The sequence below is a fragment of the Armigeres subalbatus genome, chromosome 3 (assembly GCF_024139115.2).
Source record: "Armigeres subalbatus isolate Guangzhou_Male chromosome 3, GZ_Asu_2, whole genome shotgun sequence".
Taxonomy (NCBI): domain Eukaryota; kingdom Metazoa; phylum Arthropoda; class Insecta; order Diptera; family Culicidae; genus Armigeres; species Armigeres subalbatus.
The window spans coordinates 406,314,964-406,335,811 of record NC_085141.1 but is presented as its reverse complement, the minus strand read 5'-3'; the positions used below and the strand labels follow the sequence as shown (position 1 = coordinate 406,335,811).

Here is a 20,848-nt window from a genome sequence, read left to right as displayed (position 1 = left end):
CCATTAATGTCTAATCTGGCTCATGCGTTGCCGCCCTGTCAAAGTCCGTCGTTTCCTTCGCTAGCAAGTCATCCGGCTCTAATACAGCAAGATGCAGTGCCGGTTATTGCTCCGTTAGCTACCGAGTACAGATCAGCCCCGCTTACACTGCCTGTAAGCAGTCACCATGACCCATCCGGAAGCCAACATCCGACTTCTACTGAACAACCTATTCAAGTACCTCTGACGATGCCTGTAGGCGATCCACGGAACAAGGAGTATCCAGGTCAAGTAGATGCCAGAAGTCAGAGTTCGAAGGCTACAAGCTCCAGGTTATCTACAAGGATGAAACAGAAGCAGTTGGAACTAGAAATGCTAGACGAGGAAAGGAAGCTGCAAGAGATCGAAGAAGCTAGGAAACGGGCCTACATCCGCAAGCGTTACGAATTACTGCAAGAAATCGCGAGCGAAACGTCGTCGACATCTGACATTCTTGAGGATGAAGAAAGGACTAACGAGAAGGTCAACTCATGGTTACAGTGTGAAGTGCCAAGTAGCAATGTAACTCGAACTTTGCCTTCGGCTTCACGATTTAAACATCATCATCCTGTAAGACCTGCTCCTGCTGCTCCATTCCAAACAGAAGACGTCACGATGCAGAACTCATATACCATCAGGCCATCATCTCGCAGACAACAAGAAGACAGCTCAGCTCCACCTAGAAGCATACGATTCGCAAACATCAGCGAGCCGCACTTTATTCCCATGCAAGGATCCACTCCAAGACACCCAACAACACGAATCGTACATGAGCACAACGGAAAACACAATCAAGTAGCTGCACGGCAAGCAGTATCGCGCGAATTACCCCTCTTTGGAGGCTCACCAGAGGAATGGCCCTTGTTCTACTCCTCGTTCATCCAAACAACGGACATGTGTGGCTATACACAGGAAGAAAATCTTATTCGCCTCCAAAAGTGCCTTAAAGGAAAAGCTTATGAAGCCGTGAAGTGTAGGTTGATGCATCCTGCTAACGTTCCTGGAATTATCGCCACACTTAAAATGCTCTACGGCAATCCAGAAGTGATCATCCATAACATCATAGCAAAGATTAATGCTGCTCCTGCTCCCAAATCTGAAAACTCGATAGTGTGATTGAGTTTGCGCTAACAGTTCAGAACTTATGCGCAACGATCGAGGCTTGTGACCTTCTGGAGTACTCTTATAACGTTGTACTACTAAGAGAGCTCGTTGACAAACTTCCATCCAGCCTGAAATTAGATTGGGCGAAGCATCGACGTACTCTTCCGTCAGTTCATCTGTCTACATTTGCAAATTGGCTATACGATCTCGCTGAGACCATCTGCCCAATAGCGTCTTTAAATGTTTCTCGTACCGGCAAGAATGGACCAGCCTTTCTTAATGCGCACTGTGAGAAAGCTGACACCTGCTCTACCACCGAGCCCACATCATCTGCAAAATTATGTTCTGCGTGCCAAGGAATTTGCACTAGTCTCGATAAGTGTCAAAGGTTCCTGAATGCTGAGTATAATACAAGGTGGATGACGATAAAGGAAGCAGGAATTTGTAGAAAGTGCTTAAGAAAGCATAAAACGACTTGCAAATTACAACAGTTATGTGGAATAAACGGATGTACCTTCAAGCACCACCCATTACTTCACAACAGACAACGTGACAGCAGTGCCGATATTGACTCCGGAAATCCGTATCGCAAACCAGAAAATGAAGAAACACACTCAAAATACCCCTGCGAACGCGAATGCAATGCTCATCATAGCTCCATTAAGAAGACGCTCTTCCGCGTCGTCCCAGTGACGCTATACAGTCGCGATAAAGTTGTCAAGACGCACGCTTTCTTGGACGATGGCTCATCATGGACTTTGATGGACGCTGGGCTCGCAGTAGAATTAAACCTACATGGGAAGCCCTCACCAATATGCCTACGATGGACCGGAAACAAACAGCGATATGAGAAAAACTCGAGAATGATTGACGTCGATATTTCAGGAACCTTTGTAAATGCTAAGAGATACCCTCTACGAGAAGTGCATACGATTCCAAACCTCGGCCTTTTTCATCAATCGCTTCGTATGGACGATCTTGTCAATCAGTATAGTCATCTAAAAGGGATACCAGTAGAGTCATATGAAGATATCCAACCCCGTCTTCTAATCGGAGTAAATAACGCAAATCTTGGACATCCGCTTAAAGGTATAGAAGGAGGTATGCACGAACCACTCGCCACAAAGACACGCCTCGGTTGGATCATTCATGGCGGCTCAGATAGCGGTGAGTTCACCGGGTATCATAGCTGGAGTGTGTGTGAATGCAGCGATAGCGAAGATAATAATGAGAAACTCCACCGGGCAATGCAAGAATATTTCTCCTTAGATAGTTTAGGAATTTCAAAGCCTAACAATCTTATAGTATCAATGGAGGATCAGCGAGCACAGGCGATCTTGCAAACTATGTGTAGAACTGAGAACGGCCGATTTGTCACTCGTCTCTTGTGGAAATTCGACGAGTTCCGCCTTCCAAACAGCAAGCCCGTAGCACTTCTGCGTATGCGATGTCTGGAATCCAAGCTTAAGAAGGAACCTGCGCTAGCCGAGGCAATGCAACAGAAGATTGATGATTATTTGCAAAAAGGCTATATTCGGAAGTTGAGTCCAGCAGAACTGAGACAACCAAAACAGCGAATTTGGTACCTGCCAATATTCCCAGTTTTCAATCCGAATAAGCCCGGTAAGTTAAGAATTGTTTGGGACGCAGCCGCTACAAGCCACGGAATTTCGCTCAACACAATGCTCCTCAAAGGGCCAGATCAATCAACCTCTCTGAACTCTGTACTCTACAAGTTTAGGGAAAACAAAGTGGCCATCTGTGGAGACATTAAAGAGATGTTCCACCAAACACTCATTGACGAAAAGGACCAACACTGTCAGCGGTTCTTATGGAAGGAACAATCGGCGGATCAGGAGCCTACTACCTTCGTTATGCAGGTTATGACCTTTGGGGCATCATGTTCGCCTAGTTGTGCTCAGTATGCAAAAAACCTGAATGCAAAGGAGTACGAAGGTCGGTTTCCCGAAGCTGCTGAGGCGATAACAAATAAGCATTATGTGGACGATATGTTGGCTAGCGTGGACACCGAAGAAGAAGCAATTAAACTGGCGCAGGATGTCCGACACGTTCATGCTCAAGCAGGTTACGAAATGCGAAATTGGATCTCAAATTCGTCAACTGTTATCGATGCGCTGAATGCAGGGGGAGAGTTCGAAAAGAATCTTAATCTATCATCGGAATTAGCAACAGAAAAGGTTTTAGGTATGTGGTGGTGCACGACCTCCGACACATTCACCTACAAACTATCTCCAAAGCACGATACTGACTTGCTCGCCGGAAAACGAAAGCCAACTAAACGTGAAATGTTACGTACTTTGATGGCGATCTTTGATCCGCTCGGACTCATTTCCAACGCACTTATTTTTCTAAAAATACTTCTTCAAGAAGTCTGGCGATACAACGTAAACTGGGATGACGAAATTCCGGATGAACTAAACACTAGATGGGAATTGTGGTTACGAATTCTGCCAATGGTGCAGAATGTCAGAATACCACGATGTTACCGCATTTCGATCAACATGGGAGTTGATACCAAAGTTCAACTCCATACTTTCGTCGATGCTAGCGAGTTTGGATATGCTGCTGTCGTCTACCTACGTTTCGTTAAACTTAATCAAGTAGAATGTACGATTGTGTCAGCTAAGGCAAGAGTTGCGCCAATACGATTCATTTCGATACCTCGCTTAGAGCTCCAGGCGGCAGTTATTGGATCCAGATTAGCGGAAACTATTGTGAAATCCCTATCATTTGAGATTGATGAGCGCGTATATTGGACGGATTCGCGAGATGTTTTATGCTGGATCCGATCAGATCATAGACGTTACTCGCAATTCGTAGCGTTTCGTGTAAGCGAGGTCCTCGAAACTACCACGATTTCCTCCTGGCGCTGGGTGAGCTCTAAAGAAAACGTTGCTGACGAAGCTACAAAATGGCAACGTCAACCAGATCTTACAAACAGTAGCAGATGGTTAAATGGACCAGAATTTCTATACCAAGATCCCACAACCTGGCCAAATGAACCTGCACATAGTTCGCACACCAAAGAAGAACTACGCGCACATCTCAATTATCATGGAAAAGTACAAACATCAGTTATTGATTTCAGTTACTATGACTCGTGGACAAGACTACTTCGCGTAACGGCCAGATTGCTTAGGTATACTAGTAATCTTCGTCGAACCGTGGCCAAACTGCATCGGGAAAGTGGTCCACTAACACAGCAAGAACTTCAGTGTGCCTCATTTTATCTCTATAAGCAAGCACAGCAGAATACATATTCCGAAGAAATGCAAATACTTTTGAACTCTGATGTGATTCCAAGATCCAGCCCCATATACTGTTGTTCACCATTTCTGGACGATTGCGGAGTCATGCGAATGCGAGGTAGAATAGGAAACTGTGAATTCGCTTCAACTGATGCAAAGAATCCTATCATTCTTCCCAAGGATCATTCTATTACTAGGCTGATCGTGTTTAACTATCACGTACGATACTACCATGGCAATCACGAAACAGTCATTAATGAGTTGCGACAGGTGTACCGAATTCCAAAGCTAAGAGTTCTGTATAAGAGTGTTAAAACCAGGTGTCAAGTTTGCAAAAATCAAAGGGCCGCACCTAATCCACCGATGATGGCAGAACTACCGAAAGCAAGACTGGCAGCATTCGCAAGGCCATTTTCTTTCGTAGGAGTGGACTATTTCGGGCCATTGTACGTAGTAGTTGGGAGACGACTGGAGAAAAGGTGGGGAGTGTTGATTACATGTCTAACTGTGCGAGCTATTCATATTGAAATTGCGCATTCTCTGAACGCTGATTCGTGCATTATGGCTTTACGTAACTTTATGGCTAGGCGAGGTGTACCATTACGGATTTATAGCGATCGAGGCACTAACTTCGTGGCAAGTAGTAAGGAACTTGATGAAGCATTAAAAGAAATGAATCAGGACTACGTGATGCGAGAAATTATAAGTTGTCATACCGAATGGGAGTTTCTTCCTCCAGCGTCTCCACACATGGGCGGCTGTTGGGAGCGGCTTGTTCGCTCAGTCAAGGTCAACCTGCAAAAGATAAATCCGCAGCGCAATTTTACGGATGAATCTTTACGGAATACACTGATAGAGATAGAAAACACAGTCAACTCGCGGCCACTGACTTTCGTATCCGTAGATGATCCAGATGCCCCAGTCCTGACACCAAATCATCTTCTACTGGGGTCTTCCAGTGGGTTGAAACCAACAGCGCCCCTAGACGATAGCGGACGCAGTCTAAGACGGACATGGCGAGCTTCCCAAGCAGAGGCGAACCTCTTCTGGCGACGATGGGTGCGTTACTACATGCCAGAGCTAACAAAACGTTCAAAGTGGTTCGATAAGGTCAAACCGATTACCGTGGATGATGTGGTAGTGGTAGTTGATCCCGGATTACCCAGAAACTGTTGGCCACTAGGACGCATTATTTCCGTTAAAAAGGGTAGGGACAAGCAAGTCAGGACAGCAACGGTTCAAACCAAGAACGGCATCTACGAGCGCCCCGCCACAAGGCTAGCTGTTTTGGACGTTCGACGCGATGAATCAGTAAGCCAGGCAGAACCTGACGTACCTGGGGGGGCTGTAACGACCCCTCGGTCGACGCGGCTCACTACATGGAGAAATGAGTAGTGGTCAGCTGTGGCCGAGGCTGTGGCCGCACATAGAAGGAGACAATAGGCAATAACAAAATGTAATGGATCATGCGAGATAATAGGGAAGACAAATTTGATGTGGTTTCATGCTAGTGCTCTTCAACAAGCTAAACTATAGTGTAAAATTATATAGGCTAATCATATTATTTGAACTAGTGCTTAAATCCAACCTGTTTTCAGTGGTGGTATGAATTAGACCTAAAACTATTGAATTCTTCCTGCATTATATCTATTTTGTTTTCTTAGATACTTAACCATAAAGGTTTCACTCATTCATGCGCTGTAGTCAAGACTGTAAAATTCTTTTGACCTTGAATGGTAAGATCGATACGAATCTAGAATTTTACCACCAACTGAAATAAATGTAATTAAGCAGGTGAAAGAACAAACAATTCTAAGCAGTTAAACATAGGCGTTCGAAGGCTTAAGTTTGAATTCGCACAATATCGAAAACGGTAAATTAATTAATGAATTTATTTGAACATATCCTAAAGAAACATCTACTTGATCGCAGAAGTCTTAAACTTGCTCTACTCTACTTAAAGCGGTACAGAAAAGATCTGGAATTAACTAGAACACTAAACGTAAGTCATAAGTTCTTTCAAAAGATGTATTCCCATTCAATTTACTGGATTATACTATGTTACAGGATTTTTTTAATACATCGCTGTAGTTAAAAAAACGGAATTATTCTTTTCTATCGTACCGTTGACAACACCACCCACAACTGTCATTTTTATTATTCTACGCATGCTACGACGCAGCAAAGTTGAAGAAATAAAAATGACAGTTGTGTGTTGCTTCCGTTTTGAATCAGGTGCCTTTGAAAATGCGAGTACATTTATTTTGGATTCCGTGACCAGTGAGAATTGTCCTTAACATCTATTTTGTTTAAGAAAATTATTTTGAGCTTTTTAGTGGAATGTCTTCACTTGGTATAAGACGAGTTTGTACAATCCCATTGAATTCCACCACTTAATTGTTTCTTGACAGATACGTATTTCGACCTCAACAGTAAGGCCGTCTTCAATGTCTTGTAAGTCGAGTCAAGTACGAGACACTTGTTGTTCGTAATTTCCGAAATTCTCCGAAACTTCATGGGAAAACTCTTCGAAACCCCTTCGAGAAACTCTTCGAAATTTCTTAGAGTAAATCTTCAGAAGTTCTTTAGTACAATCAGTGGGAATTTCTCGACAAATTCTTTGTTAATTCTTCGTCAAATGCTCCGGAAATTCCCTTGATATACTCGGAAATTTCCACAGGATTTCGTCTGCAAATTCTATGGGATCTCCTCGGGATATTGTTCAAAATATCCTGGACGATCTCTTTGAAATTTCGTCGGCAGATACTTTAGATTTTCCTTGGACTTTGTTCTGCAATTATATGGTAGGGTATCTCCTCGACAAATTTTCCTAAATCATCTTGGCAAATATTTCCCTCTGAAAATTCTTCGTAAGTTCCTCGGCAAACTATTCAGAATTTTCTCAGCAAGTTCTTCGGAATATTCTCGACAAACTCGTTAAAATTTGTTCGGCAAATTCTTTTTAATTTCTTTCGCTAATTTCAAATTCTTTGGAATTTCTTCGAAATATCTTCAGCAAATTCTTCGAGCTTTCCTTGACAAATTCATCAAAATTTTCTCAGCAATTTCTTTGGACTTTGTTCGGAACATTCTTTCGTCAAATTCTTTGTAATTTCCTCTGTATATTTTTCGGCAAATTCTTTGGAAGTTCTTCGACAAACGCTTCGGAACTTCCTTGGCAAATTCATCTGGAAAGTTTCTGGAAGTTTGGGAAGTTTGGAAAGTCATCTGGAAAGAAATTCATCTCAGCGAATTCATCAAAATATCCTCAGTAAGTTTTCTTTGGAAAATTCTTCAGGATTATCTCGGCATTTTTTTTTCGAAATTTTCTCTCAAGTTTTCTTAGGAAAATTCTTCAGGATTATCTCGGCATTTTTTTTTTCGAAATTTTCTCTCGATTCTTCGCAGATTTCGTTGGAAAATTCTTTGGAAATTCCTCGGCAAATTCAACAAAATATCGTCGGACATTTATTCGGACTTTATTAGAAAATGTATTTAAGGATACTTTCGGGAAATTCTTCAAAAACTCCTCAGGGTATTCTTCAAAAGTTTTCTTGAGAAATTCTTAACAATTCCTTTGGGAAATTTTTCGGTAGCTACTAAAGACGATAAACAAGATAAAGATAAAGACGATAATCAAGAATCAAAATTGGCCTTTAGAAATGTCCCAAACTATGAAACTTCAAACTTCAGCATTTTCCAAGACAAGTACGATTATGACATCCGGATATAATTCTGGGGACATTGACCACATTGGTCAGACATTGTGGTCATTGTGGACATTGTGGTCAGTTTCAAGGCCCTTGAGGAAGCCTTCGGAAGCATCAAAATCGGCCATTTTCAAAATGTCACAAACTTTGGAAATATGGGTATCAAACTTCTGCATTTTGCAAGACAAGTGGAACTATGACATCTGGATATGTTTCTGGGGATACTGGCCATCCTGTGATCAGTTCCGAGTTCAGGAAACATCACAATTGATTATTTTCAAAATTGGTATCACACTGAGGTCAGATTGATACCCATTTCGGACTCTCTTAGTGTGGCCAATATCCCCAGAAACATATTTGGATGTCACAATCCCACTTGTCTTGCAAAACGCTATAGTTTCAAGAAGTTAGTGACATTTCGAAAATGGCCGATTATGATGCGTCCTCAAGGGCCTCGGAACTGACCTAGTGACCCACCGGAATAACTCCGGATAGGATAACCACATCACAAGTCCCAATATGTATTCTGGATTTTGGGATCCATATCAGCAGAGCAGTGATAAAACCAGGCGAATATGACATAAAATGACGAAATGGCAGCAATTTGAATTGTTTTCCTTTACTCGGGCCGATACATATCTTCACTTTTCATAAGACCCAACAAGTACACCAAGTTCAACGATTAAAACTATATAATAATTAAATGAGTTACGTGGTTTACCAATCGGTCCCATTTTCTATACAATTGATTGAACTGTTGAATGTTGGAGTTTTCCCATTTAATTGCGCCCCACTCTAGTAGACACATCAGATCTCAGCATCAATGTTAGATGGGTGCTTTGTCATCAACAACGCCATATTTAATCGATTTTTGAAGCCTACGATCATCGATCTTTTAAACAATCGTTCTCTGCTACGGTAGCTGACTGAATAGTAAAGTAGGCAATTAACTTTTATTTTTTAAAGTAGTTTTATTGATTTTCTAGCATTTGATAGCGGAAGAACCCACCAACGCAATATTGTAGAACACACAATTCATCCACAATAGCGTCATGCAACATAACGCACAAATTTCCCTGGTGGCTGCTGATGCCGGCTAATTAATAGAATAATTGCACGGCTGAAAGTGATTTTAATTTATCACAACCTGTGGGTCCATTTGTCGTTTTGGTTGTTCCGAGTCGTCTGAATAACGGTACGGCATCCCGCAAGTGCGTGCCTGTTACACCGATTATCATCACAATCGGTGAGCTCGATCCCGATACCAGATTCGGTGACTAAACCATCATCTACAACCGGATTCACGTTGCTGGACATCATCACGCTGCTGTTCTGGTTTACGGACACATAATTTGGTGGTGTAGAACCACCATTTACCGTTCACCAGCAGCAACATCAGCAGCATTAAAACTGGTTCACGGCTGATTTGAAATTCTCTGGGGGCCGCATATGGCATATGCACTGTAATTACTGTCAGTGTCATCAGTTTAAATTTCTCACCACATAACATCACATCCATAGTAGGGTGACCTAAAACAAAGTTTAGGATGTTAGGAAGATGACCATCGTTGGTTATCTTCGAAACACAAGCAAATAAAATCTTTCAATATTAAGCTAAATCACACGAAATTGAGTTTTTAAGAATAAGTAACGAAGCTGGTCATCAACCCATTGTAGCAGAGTTGCATTACAGATTATTTCACGTCGTTAGCCAGTCCAGTCAGCTTATTACTACTAGTTCAGAATCACCAACTGTTCAATGATTGTGATCCAACGAAAAAGGATGATTGGCACACCCTGCTGGAGAGTCACAATAGCTTGGTAGCCCGTGAGCGCGACCATCGCGTGCCAATTTACAATTATGTTTCGATTAAACGCGCGCGATTTTAAATTTGATATCTAGTCACACTCAATCGAATCACTCGCGGACTAATGATTCATTTCCCTCTCCTCTCGTCGAACCGATTCCCGAAGGGGTGGGTAATTTATTTTATTTATAGTGAATTTAAATTAGATTCATTAGCTTTGGTTACGCACATGGGTTTCCCCAAGGCTGCAGCGAGCAGCGTTTTTTTGGGTTCGACGCGGCTAACTATGGCTGGCTGCCGTGGAGTGGTCTGGCATTGATTTTGTTCTTGTAGGTTTTGTTGTCCCGTTTGTAATGGCTTAATAAGCGGTTGGTTGAACATGGTGGGAATTTTGCGAAAATCACCCGGTGGTTAACCATGAAGTTTATTCTATGCTAATAAATTTAGGACCGGTCATAGTCGATTAGGAAGTGATTTCACTGTTGGTAATGAGTTATGTGGTAGATATGTTTTAATTCAGAAAATCGAGGTTAAGTATACAGGAAAGTTTTCTAAATTGAGTTTAAAGGCCGGTAGTTATTGATGGAAATTCATGAGTGTTTTTCGTCCTGCTTCATTTCTCTTCTTTTTTAACAAGCAATAGCTATCTTTTTGAGAATGGGTAATTGCTTCGTATTTTTTTTTGCTGGGAATGATTTTCCTATGATATTTTTTTTTATCAATATTTTATGGTATGTACAACATTTTTTGAAACACTACAAAGACTTTTAGGAAAGATTCAGATATCTTTATTTATTTCTTTTCGTTTATACCATTCTCTGAATGATTTTGGTTAAGATTGTCTTATGGTGAAATGATTTTCGTTATTTCAATATGTATATACACCATACATACATATACCTACAAATCGAAGGGCAAATCAATACACAAATATGGAAAATAAATTCAACAGATTCCGAGCGTCAGTTGGTGATTTCTGCTGCATTGTGGAAAACACACATAAAAAAAGAAACGCACGTCCACACGCGGCTGTTCGAATCATATTTTTATTTCTCGTTGACATTTCATTCATTCATTTTTGTGGAGGAATCTCAGCTTACCATTGGAGTAAAAAAAACGGAAACGGGAAAAATTGGTGTGTGCTTCCGTTCCGTTTTCCGAGAATGCGCCAATTTTAGTAATTAAAAAAGTGATATTCGACTGGGAATGCGGCATGTTCCATGCGCTATTTTCGTGAGAAAACGATAGTTTTTTTCCAATACTTTGATGCAGTATGGTTGTTGACGTAATATGTCGAAACGGGAAGGATAGAATATGGCAAATTACAAATGGAATTTGCATAAAAAAATGTTTCGAGAGTTTGGTTCATTTTAAATTAGTTTTATGAAATATGATTATCACACTGTAATATTCCTATGGATATCCGAAATGATATTGACAGTGCTCTCGAATCTTTGACAAGTTTAATTGTCGAAGCCAGAGACATTGCAACTAATAAATGTGAAATTAAATTCAACTTTATTATTATTGACGACGATCTTCAGCTACTGATCCGTCTTAAAAATGTGAGGCAAAGGCAATACCAAAGAACTCGCTATCCCGCTTTGAAAGTTGTTTGGCGTGATTTGCAAAATAAATTAGAAAACGTTTCGCTATTCTGAAAAATAGCAAATTTGAGAATAATGTCTCAAAGTTGAATCCCAGTTCGAAACCTTATTGGAAAGTGATTTCAATTCTTTAGAAACCTCAAAAGCTAATTCTAGCGCTTAGGGAGGGAAATAAGATTTTATTACCAAATGGCGAAAAGGCTCGAAAACTAGCTCAACAGTTTGCAACAGTTGCGGATCAGGTCACGCGGAGGTTTGACATTCTCTATTAAGGGAATGTTTTGTCCCTTCTGTGGTAGTAGCGGATTGTGTTAATGGGCGCCTACTATTCGAACGCCGATTGCTTCGATTTAGAAAATCAAACCTCATTCAAATAATTCATGCTTCCACACCTTCGTTAGGAGCTAATCTGTATGAAGGGTGATCTATTATTAAAAAAAATAAAAATATGAAAGGTGTTGGACCAAACACAGGGCGATAAGTTGCTAGGCTATAGGGCACTGCACGGACTACTTTGTCTCTTTCTCGCTGCAAAGAAATTAGAAAACAACAAGGCCTGTAAACGTCAAAATTTATGAAGAATGAAAGAGAAAGAGATCTTTCCGTGCAGTGCCCTATTGAACGACCCAGCAGTCATAGGAACTAAGTAGGTTGCCAGGTAAAGGAGTAATGGTAATTATATTTTAGCTCAGAGGACTAGCGTCATTTGAAAAGTAAGCGTGATGAAGAGAACACAGAACAGTTCAGTGAGGTGAAATAAGACGTTTTGACCAAATTGCTAGTGTGGTCACGCTAGTAAGACTAGCTCACCGGCAGGTGAGCCTTACCCGAGCAGGAGCGACGACCTCGATCACAGGAATTGGCAAGTTCATAAGAGGTAAAATACCAAAAAAATAATACCAAAAATTAATATGCAAAATACTTTAGGCATAACATGTTTAGGTATTTCAATACCAAACGCATCACAAATTATTATTCGTTGGAGGGAGGAGGATCCGTATGCTTTGGAAAAATAAATGGATAGAAGTCGTTTTCTGATACATTCTTTTCTGTAATTTTCACCATTGGTTGTGAAATATGGAGAACTCTTTATACCACAAGAGCAAACGGCTTGCCATACTGAAACCTTTTCCCCCAACTTTTCCGGTTCGGACATATCGCACATCATCAGACACATTTGTCCTCTGTTCAGCGTTGAAAAATTGTGGTCCTGGAATTGTATTGGTATCCAATTTGACGTATGTCTCGTGGACCATCAAAATGCATTGTAAAAAATCTGCGAGTTGATAAACTGATCTGACCAATCGTTCGTAATTTCTAAGGTTTTTCCAAATTTTCCAGGTGTGTTGCAAAGGTAAACAATGCCTTTACACACAGAGCGAAAATTCCCAATTTTTCGTTAGGTTTTAATCTTAAGGGACAAGCCAGAGTAAACGTGACGTGCGATGCGACGCGACAGTGCAATTTTAAAGCCTGTCGATAATGATTGTTATTCTTTTACGTGAGTCGCGTCGCATCGCTCGTCGCGTTTTCTCTAGCTTCCTCCTAAACCATTCATAAAAAGGTGTCCAAAATTCCTGCAGGAGCTATTCCAGAAATTTTATTGGAATAATTGTACGATAATTTGTTAAAGTATGAAATAGGAAATACTAAAGGAATTTTTGGAAGAGTTTCCAAAGGATATTTCAAAGAAATGTCCAGATTTCCGGATGGTCATAAAAGAATTTCTGATTGAATTTCAGAACTGATTTCAAAACAAATCTTAAAGGAATATCCGAAGGTCTCAAGAAATTTCTAATTAAATTTCCGGAGGAATGTCCAAAGGAATTAAAAAAAAATCGAGAGAATTCCTGGATGAAGTTCTGAAGAAATTTCGTAAGAACTCCAATAAAAATAATAGGAATACTGAAAGAATTTATTTAAGAAATTCCTGAAATAATTGCTAAAAAAACAATCCCTGAAGGAAATTCCTTCAGATAATTTCAAGAATTTCGGAAATTCATTCAGGAGTTCCTTCGGAAATTCTTTTAGGAATTCGTTCATTCGCCGATGGTATGAAATTCCCGATAGAATACCTCGAAGAATTTTTGAAAGTATTACTTAAGGAATTCCTGAAGTTTCGAAAGAATTCCTTAAAGAATTTTGGAAGATATTTCTAGATTTATTTGGGAAGGATTTTTGAAGAAAGGAGAGAGAAGAAATTCACGATGAAATTCCTAAAGGAATTTTCGAAGCTATATCTGAAACAATGTCTGGGTGACTATTAGAATTAATTCTTGGGGTAGGATTTTCCGAATTAACTTGAAATATCACTTGATTCCAGAAGAAATTTTCGAAGCAACTCCTAAAGTAAATTTCAAAGAAATTCTCGAAAATATCCGAAGAAGTATGATGATGGATCGGCTGTAAATTACAGCCTGTAATCCCGATATTTTTTTGTTTTTTTTGGCAAGTCTCAATTCCAGATTCAGAACCGGGTATTTTTTTACTGCTGTTCGAATTTTTGAAGGTCTTCTCGAGACATTCATGGCAGAATTCCCAAAAGAATTTCTTCAGATGTTCCAGAAGGAATTCCGGTAGAAATTTTAAAATTTATATGAAAATTCTATTAGGAATTTGTTAAGAAATACTTCCGAGTATTCTTTAAATAATTCCTTAGGAAACTCCTTTATTAATTCCTTCAGAAATTCTAAAAAAAAAAAATTTTTTTTTTCTAAAAGTTCTCCAGTATGTCCTTCAAAAATTCTTTCGGGAACTTCTCCGGGAATTATTTCTAAAATTGCCCCTGTAGTTCATTTGGATATTCCTCCAGGGATCCTTTCGTAAAACCTCTCAAAAGGCCTTTTTAAATTTCTCCAAAAATTCCAATGTAAGATTCCTTCCAAAGTTCGTATATCCGGAAAATTATGGAAGAATGAAATAAGAAATCCTAAAAGATTTTTTGAAGGAGTTTCTAACGGAAATTTCAAAAGATATCCTGTATAAACTTCGTAGAAAATTTCTACAGGGTGTTCAATAAGTTCGAATACACTTTCAAAAAATGTTTGAAAATTGCAATTAAATTATTTCTTTTCCCGGTTACATTTCATTGAAAGTATTGTTTATAAGGAACGTTTGTAAAATTTCTTCTGGAATGACCTTTATTTTGTACTTATTCACGAGCTTCAAACGTTTCTGAAATCCATCGCAAGCGGCACGCACGGTCTGCATGGGCATTTCGTTCCAGATTTTGAGAATTACGTCTTGAACTGGTCCAAGTTACTGACCTTGTATTCGTACAGCTTTAACATAATAAAGGACCAAACAAGAAAGTTAAGAGGGTTGAAATTCGGGAAGCTGGGAGGTCGCAAAGATTTGTCTAAAAAGTCGATGAAATTGTCCCCATATTAGGCTTAAATCGCATTTTATGTGTATAAAAGGTTGTCGTCCTATTGGAACACGTAAGGCTCATCTCCGTCTTAGCACCGGAGCACTGGGGGTATCAATCTTCCCCAAAATCTCAGTTTTGTAGTACACCGCAATGATTTTGACCTTTAAAAATGCTGTTTACAATGCCCCAATCCATTTTCACCGCGCGTAATAAACAAACAACAAGTGACAGAATGTCAACACCACACACATCCGTTAGCGTATATATACCGCTAACGCTGACACCAATACTTATACAGAATATGTACATTGGGCTTACAAACACAATGATCAAACATTTGTATTCGAACTTGTTCAACACCCTGTAAACAATTCACGAAGAAATTCCCAAAACAATTTTCGAATGAAATTTACGAAGGATTGTTAAAAGAAATTCAAAATGATTTTCTGAAGAGAAGGTCCAAAGGAATTTCTGTAAGAATTGACAAATAAATTCAAAGGAATAACTGGAGGAATACCTAAAAGAATTCTCTAAGAAAGAAGAAGAAGAAAAAGAAGAAGAAATCTTGGAGGAAGTTCTGACGAAATTCCGGAGGGAAATTTCGAAGGAATTTCAAGAATTTCTTCCTAGAGTTTCCAAAGGGATTTCTTGAGAAAGTACTGGCAGAGTTCTTAAAGTTTTTCCGAAAAAAATCCTAAAGGAATTTCTAAAGGTAATCCCAAAACAATCTTCTAAGCTGTTGTAGGCAATGAAAAACATCCTAAAGAAGATTTTCAGAAGAAATCCCAAGACATTCCGAAAGAATTCTTGGAAGAAAGTCACGTAGAAATTAATAAATGTCGGAAATACCTACATAATTTAATTTGGGAACTCTATCAGGAAGGGTTAGTGACAAAAGGTCGAAAGGACAAAAGGTCGAAAGACATAAAGTCGAAAGACAAAAGGTCGAAAGGACAAATGGTCGAAAAGGACAAAAGGTCGGAAGGGACAAAAGGTCGAAAGGACAAAACGTCGAACGTGTCAAAAGGTCGAATGAGTCAAAAGGTCGAAAAGAATAAAAGGCCGAAAGAGACAAAAGGTCGAAAAGAAAAGGTCGAAAGGGGCAAAAGGTTGAAATAGACAAGAAACTGAGACAGAGAGAATCAATCTTGTACAATACAAGTTTAATTTATTTCTTAAATCAATATATTTTTTATCTCTAACAGAACTATCTAGATATTCTTAATATTGTTTCATATGCATAGTAATTATTCCTTCTTTGAAAATTTCTCATTCTTCAACTTTTATTGATGAGATAAGTGTATTACTTCCGCTTGAAGTTGAAATGCGTCACAAATTCCTTTGGAATACACTCACCTTGTTATCAACTTGTTCTTGATCGATCTTTGGTCCCTTTCGACCTTTTGTACTTTTCGACCTTTTGTACTTTTCGACCTTTTGTCCTTTTCGACCTTTTGTCTCTTTCGACCTTTTGTCTCTTTCAACTTTTTGTCCCTTTCGACCTTTTGTCCTTTCGACCCTCTGTCCCTTTCGACGTTTTGTCTTTTCGACTGTTTGTCCTTTCGACCTTTTGTCATTTCGACCTTTTGTCATAGGAATATTGGAATATAATAGGAATATAATTTTGTCATCAGGAATACCTACGGAAAGTGTTTTAGGAATATTTTCAGAAATTAGTTTAGGATAAATCCTTCGAATTGGTGATTCACGTGCCCCATCGTCCCTCAGCTTAATTCCGCCAGTGTCTGTAACATTGGTCCTTCGAAGCTTAATTGCCGGTTTATATGGACAAAAACCTGCGTAGAAGCGAAAGAGTTAACGCCGGTTAATCTGATTCTGTAAATAGAAAAATGTATCGTACACCACCCATCAATAACAACCAACCACAACTTCGACCAGAAACTCAACATGCTGATCCTGTCCTTGGAAATGAAGGTAAGCAAGTAGAGGGAAGCGTAATTTCTGAAAGAAGTGGGCGAACATGTAGGAAAAGTAAACACTCATCCTTTGAAAGTATGTCAATCAAACAAATCAGAGTCTTAGAATTAAGTCCGAAAGTAGAAAATGAGGAGCTTAGGGCATCCTTAGTAACAGATGGAATTCAGGCAGAAACACAATTACAAGACTTAAAGATCAGTAAAAAAAATAGAATTAAAGAACCATCAGAAGCAAATTAAATATTTCAAGAAGAAGCGAAAACGAGTGATGCTTATGGAGGAGTTACGATCCCATTCAAGTGTTTCAGTTCAGGGATCTAGTAAGAAGAGCTCATTAAATCGATTAAACGAGTGGGTGAAAAGTGTTGTGAACTACAACACTGTCCCCCTGGTTTAAATTTTGGTATGCGAATGCGTACGTCTTTAATCCCTAATTGGAACAAACAACCTACAGTAAATCCCAACACAAGAAACGATCTTCCATGAAATGCGGTTGTCTCACCAGACATAACGGATGTAATCTCCCATGCATTAATGATCCCGCCGGACGACTCGTTAACGCGCTCCAGTTAAGCATGGAGTGCTAGTAATGGACCCCGTAAGGATGGAAATTTACTTCAATCGCTTCGCTAGAGTCAGACTCATGACATATTGCCATTCTGTAGTACCAGATGATAAGTAACAGTTGTCAGCAATACGTTTCGTAAATAAAACAGTTATCAGCAATACGTTTCGTATAATTCTAAAACGTTCATTTTTACTACTAAAATAAGTATTTAAAAATAATGTAGCCAGATTGCCTATTATGGCCACCCCCGGGACCATAGTACGCAACATAGTTGTTTACTTACGTATTATGGTCCATTTGATTTACATGTTCCATTTCCACATGTTATTGTTGCCTATTATGAAACCCCCCCCCCCCCCTTGTGTGCTAGTAATGGACCCTCTAACGTATTTGCTTTTACAAATTAGTTAATATAACTTAATTTTAGTAGGCCCAAACCAAAACAATTGCATGGAACAACTACCTTGATATGTGAAGCAACTTTATCCAATGGAAATATGCAGGAAATCGTTGATTCCAGCGTTACCTTTTGGTTTTTAGCCAGGGGGTCCATTATACGCACGGGGTCCATTACTAGCACTCACTCCCTATATTCATCCGTCACACATGTCACATATGACCGTATGCAGCATTAAGCTTAACATCTCCTGCCCCGGCTGCACACATTTTCGCGTCTTCTATTAACTGGGCAGTGTAACGAGGTACTAGATTGTAGGGACAAGGAGTCTAGCTTAGAGTGTCCACAACTGTATATGTAGTTCGTATTCGAGTTCGAATCTCTCTACTGGAGCAGTTAATGGCCGAATTACCGACGTTACGCACATTGATGGTCGTCTTTTACTGTAACGAAAAATAAATACGGTGGGCCCATCCTTCTCCAAAACCAATTTATCGTTATGCTGGACCAAGTAGGTAAAAAGTACACGTCGCCATTTTCGTGTGTTCTGTACCAAGGCGGTATACTTGGAGTTAGTTCCCGATCTAGGAACACCCACGTTTATCCAATCTCTACCCCGTTCTGTAACCCGTAGAGGGTTATGCACTGACCCACACAGTGACAATAGAAGAACTTCGTTGAAGCTGCCAACGAGCTGAAGCAACTAATACGATGCACCGAAAAATGCGATGCCCGACGAATTCGTTGAAACTGTAATCCGTCAACGGAATCAAATTTCGGCGGTTTCCTAAAACATTTCGTCCTTGGGAGAATCATCCTTTCTTACCCCGATATGGAGACCCTTATGTGTCTTGTTCTTGCTGAAAGTCTCGATAATAAAGACATAAAAAACCCTTATGTGTCAAATAAAATCTTGCTTGAATTCACAACCGCTTGTTGTTTTGAGCTATGACCCATCGGATCATTGACCCTGGGTTTTTTCTCACAGGATCATCCTTGAAATTCGTTCCTGATGTGGACTATAACGAAATCGTCTTCAACCGGCTCATCAAACAACATCACGTGCAACAATTTGATCAGCATCTGGAAAATCTTTCTACTCTGTAACCACGATCCAAATGGCTCTCTCCTCCGATCAGCTGCAATGTAGATCAAAAGTGTTTACATTTTATTTATTTCAATCATTGAAATTTTATTTTTTTTCAAAAATTTCTTTAGTGTACTCTTTAGCTAACAGAAGCCATCCATGAATATCACACAGGACGGCAATGGAAATGCCATTAGCTAGGATTGCAAGCCTAAACATAGTAAGTTGACTCCGAACTGATTCTGAATAACAAACTAAATCCACCAACATTAATAACATTGACGTGTCTGGTTTAACTCTTCATAAAAAAATCTTTATTTTCACAATTTCATCAGTCCCTCTAAATGCACTCTTACTGTTATTAATTGAGAGCTTTCGATGGCAACCAAATGCATAAATTTGTGGACAACCACAAGGACGCTCTATGCCCAAAGAAGTCGGAAAAATCTTAAAACAAAAGATCCTTCCGAGCGGACAGGGAATCGAACCTGCCACATCTGTCTTCACCTCATACGTTAGATGGTCTCTTATGTCTCATATTTCTTAAATATGTACACCAAAACAGTATATGTTCCTCGAATGTTTTTTACTGGAAAGCTTTTTTCGGGGGAATACCTACAACGATCCTGTCCTTCTCACAGGAGACTATTTCATATTTGTTGTTTTGATATACAATACTGCCGAGCTACCGGTTGCCAATAATAAAATAAATTGAATCATCTTCAATCCACACATCACCACCGGACACCCACGGGTAGCAGTAAGCATAAAATGAAATTGACAGCAAACAAAACAACTCTGAGAATACTCCTCCTACGGACTTGTGCCATCAATGCAGGTCAGTTGTACTAAATGCACCATTCACAACTTCAAATACAATGCCTTTTCTATCTTTTTATTGAAATTTTTCAGATTCTTAAATAACACATGTTACTAATTATTAGTTGCATGATTTACATTAAAAAACATTACTTCTTTGATAAAATCAGTATGTTGTGGTTGATTTCAATGCAGTATTATTTTTATTTTTCAGCTACAACAATGATATCGAGCTTCCAAGACGCTTATCCAACATGTCTTATTGGGTGCACTCTGCACCGTTTACCCCAGAGGCTCTGATGTTGTAAGTCGTAACATTGCACAAGCATACATAGAACAATAGAAGCCATACCTCCCGGAGAGATGTTGGGCTACCTACTGGCGCGTTATCGTTCAGCTCGATTGTGAAAGCAAGATGCATTTACACATGGTATGACCTCTTGACATGATCCGGTAGCCGGTTCCATGTCCCCAGGCCGCTGCTGAGGCATTTGCACACGCAGCATGCGTCTTTTGATCTTGCATCCTTGCATGTCTCAATCATAGATTGAGTCCTAAGCGTATGAGTATGGAACGCTTCTGTTTCCTAAATGACAGATTTCCTGATTCTCTCGGACCCGGTTTCCCAATCGAGATACCAATCAGGAAAAGCAGAAATACAAATCGAATGGCTTGGCCCTGCAAAATAAATACAAATTGTGGAAGGCAATGGTCGAAGCTTCCATCGGTTTATTGAATCAACGTTTTAGACCTGGACGAATGGATCTGTCAACCAATTGGAAGAGTTCTTCCTTTGTTATGGGAAGATCAGTATTTTTCTTAGGAAAAGTGTAATGGTTATGCATTCGCTTTGGACATCCACTATCTGCAGTGATAGTTTAATGGGGTTTTCTTTATTTTTCCAATAATTGACTTTTACGTCATGAACTATGATTGAATCGTCTATCGGATCCGAATAAATCATTGCTCCGATTCACGATACAAAGAACCCTAGAGAAAATCGGTTTTCTGAATTCTACTCTGTATTTAGAATCTTAATCTTAAAGGATTCTGAGCTTTTCATCTGAAAATGTCGCAAATTTGCAGCGTATTGTTCAGTCAGCACTTTCCCAGATACTAACTGTTAGACAAATTATCATTTTTGCATTCAATAG

General features: G+C 39.6%; 1 protein-coding gene across 1 annotated transcript in view; it reads left to right on the top strand.

Moving 5' to 3' along the window:
* Positions 1-2,432: 2,432 nt before the first annotated feature.
* The window catches only part of LOC134223057 (uncharacterized), a 96,912-nt gene continuing 78,496 nt past the window's right edge, over positions 2,433-20,848 (top strand). Inside the window, exon 1 of the mRNA XM_062702194.1 lies at positions 2,433-5,702. Within this exon, the coding sequence (XP_062558178.1) occupies positions 2,433-5,702 (3,270 nt within the window). The remainder of the gene's footprint in view (positions 5,703-20,848) is intronic.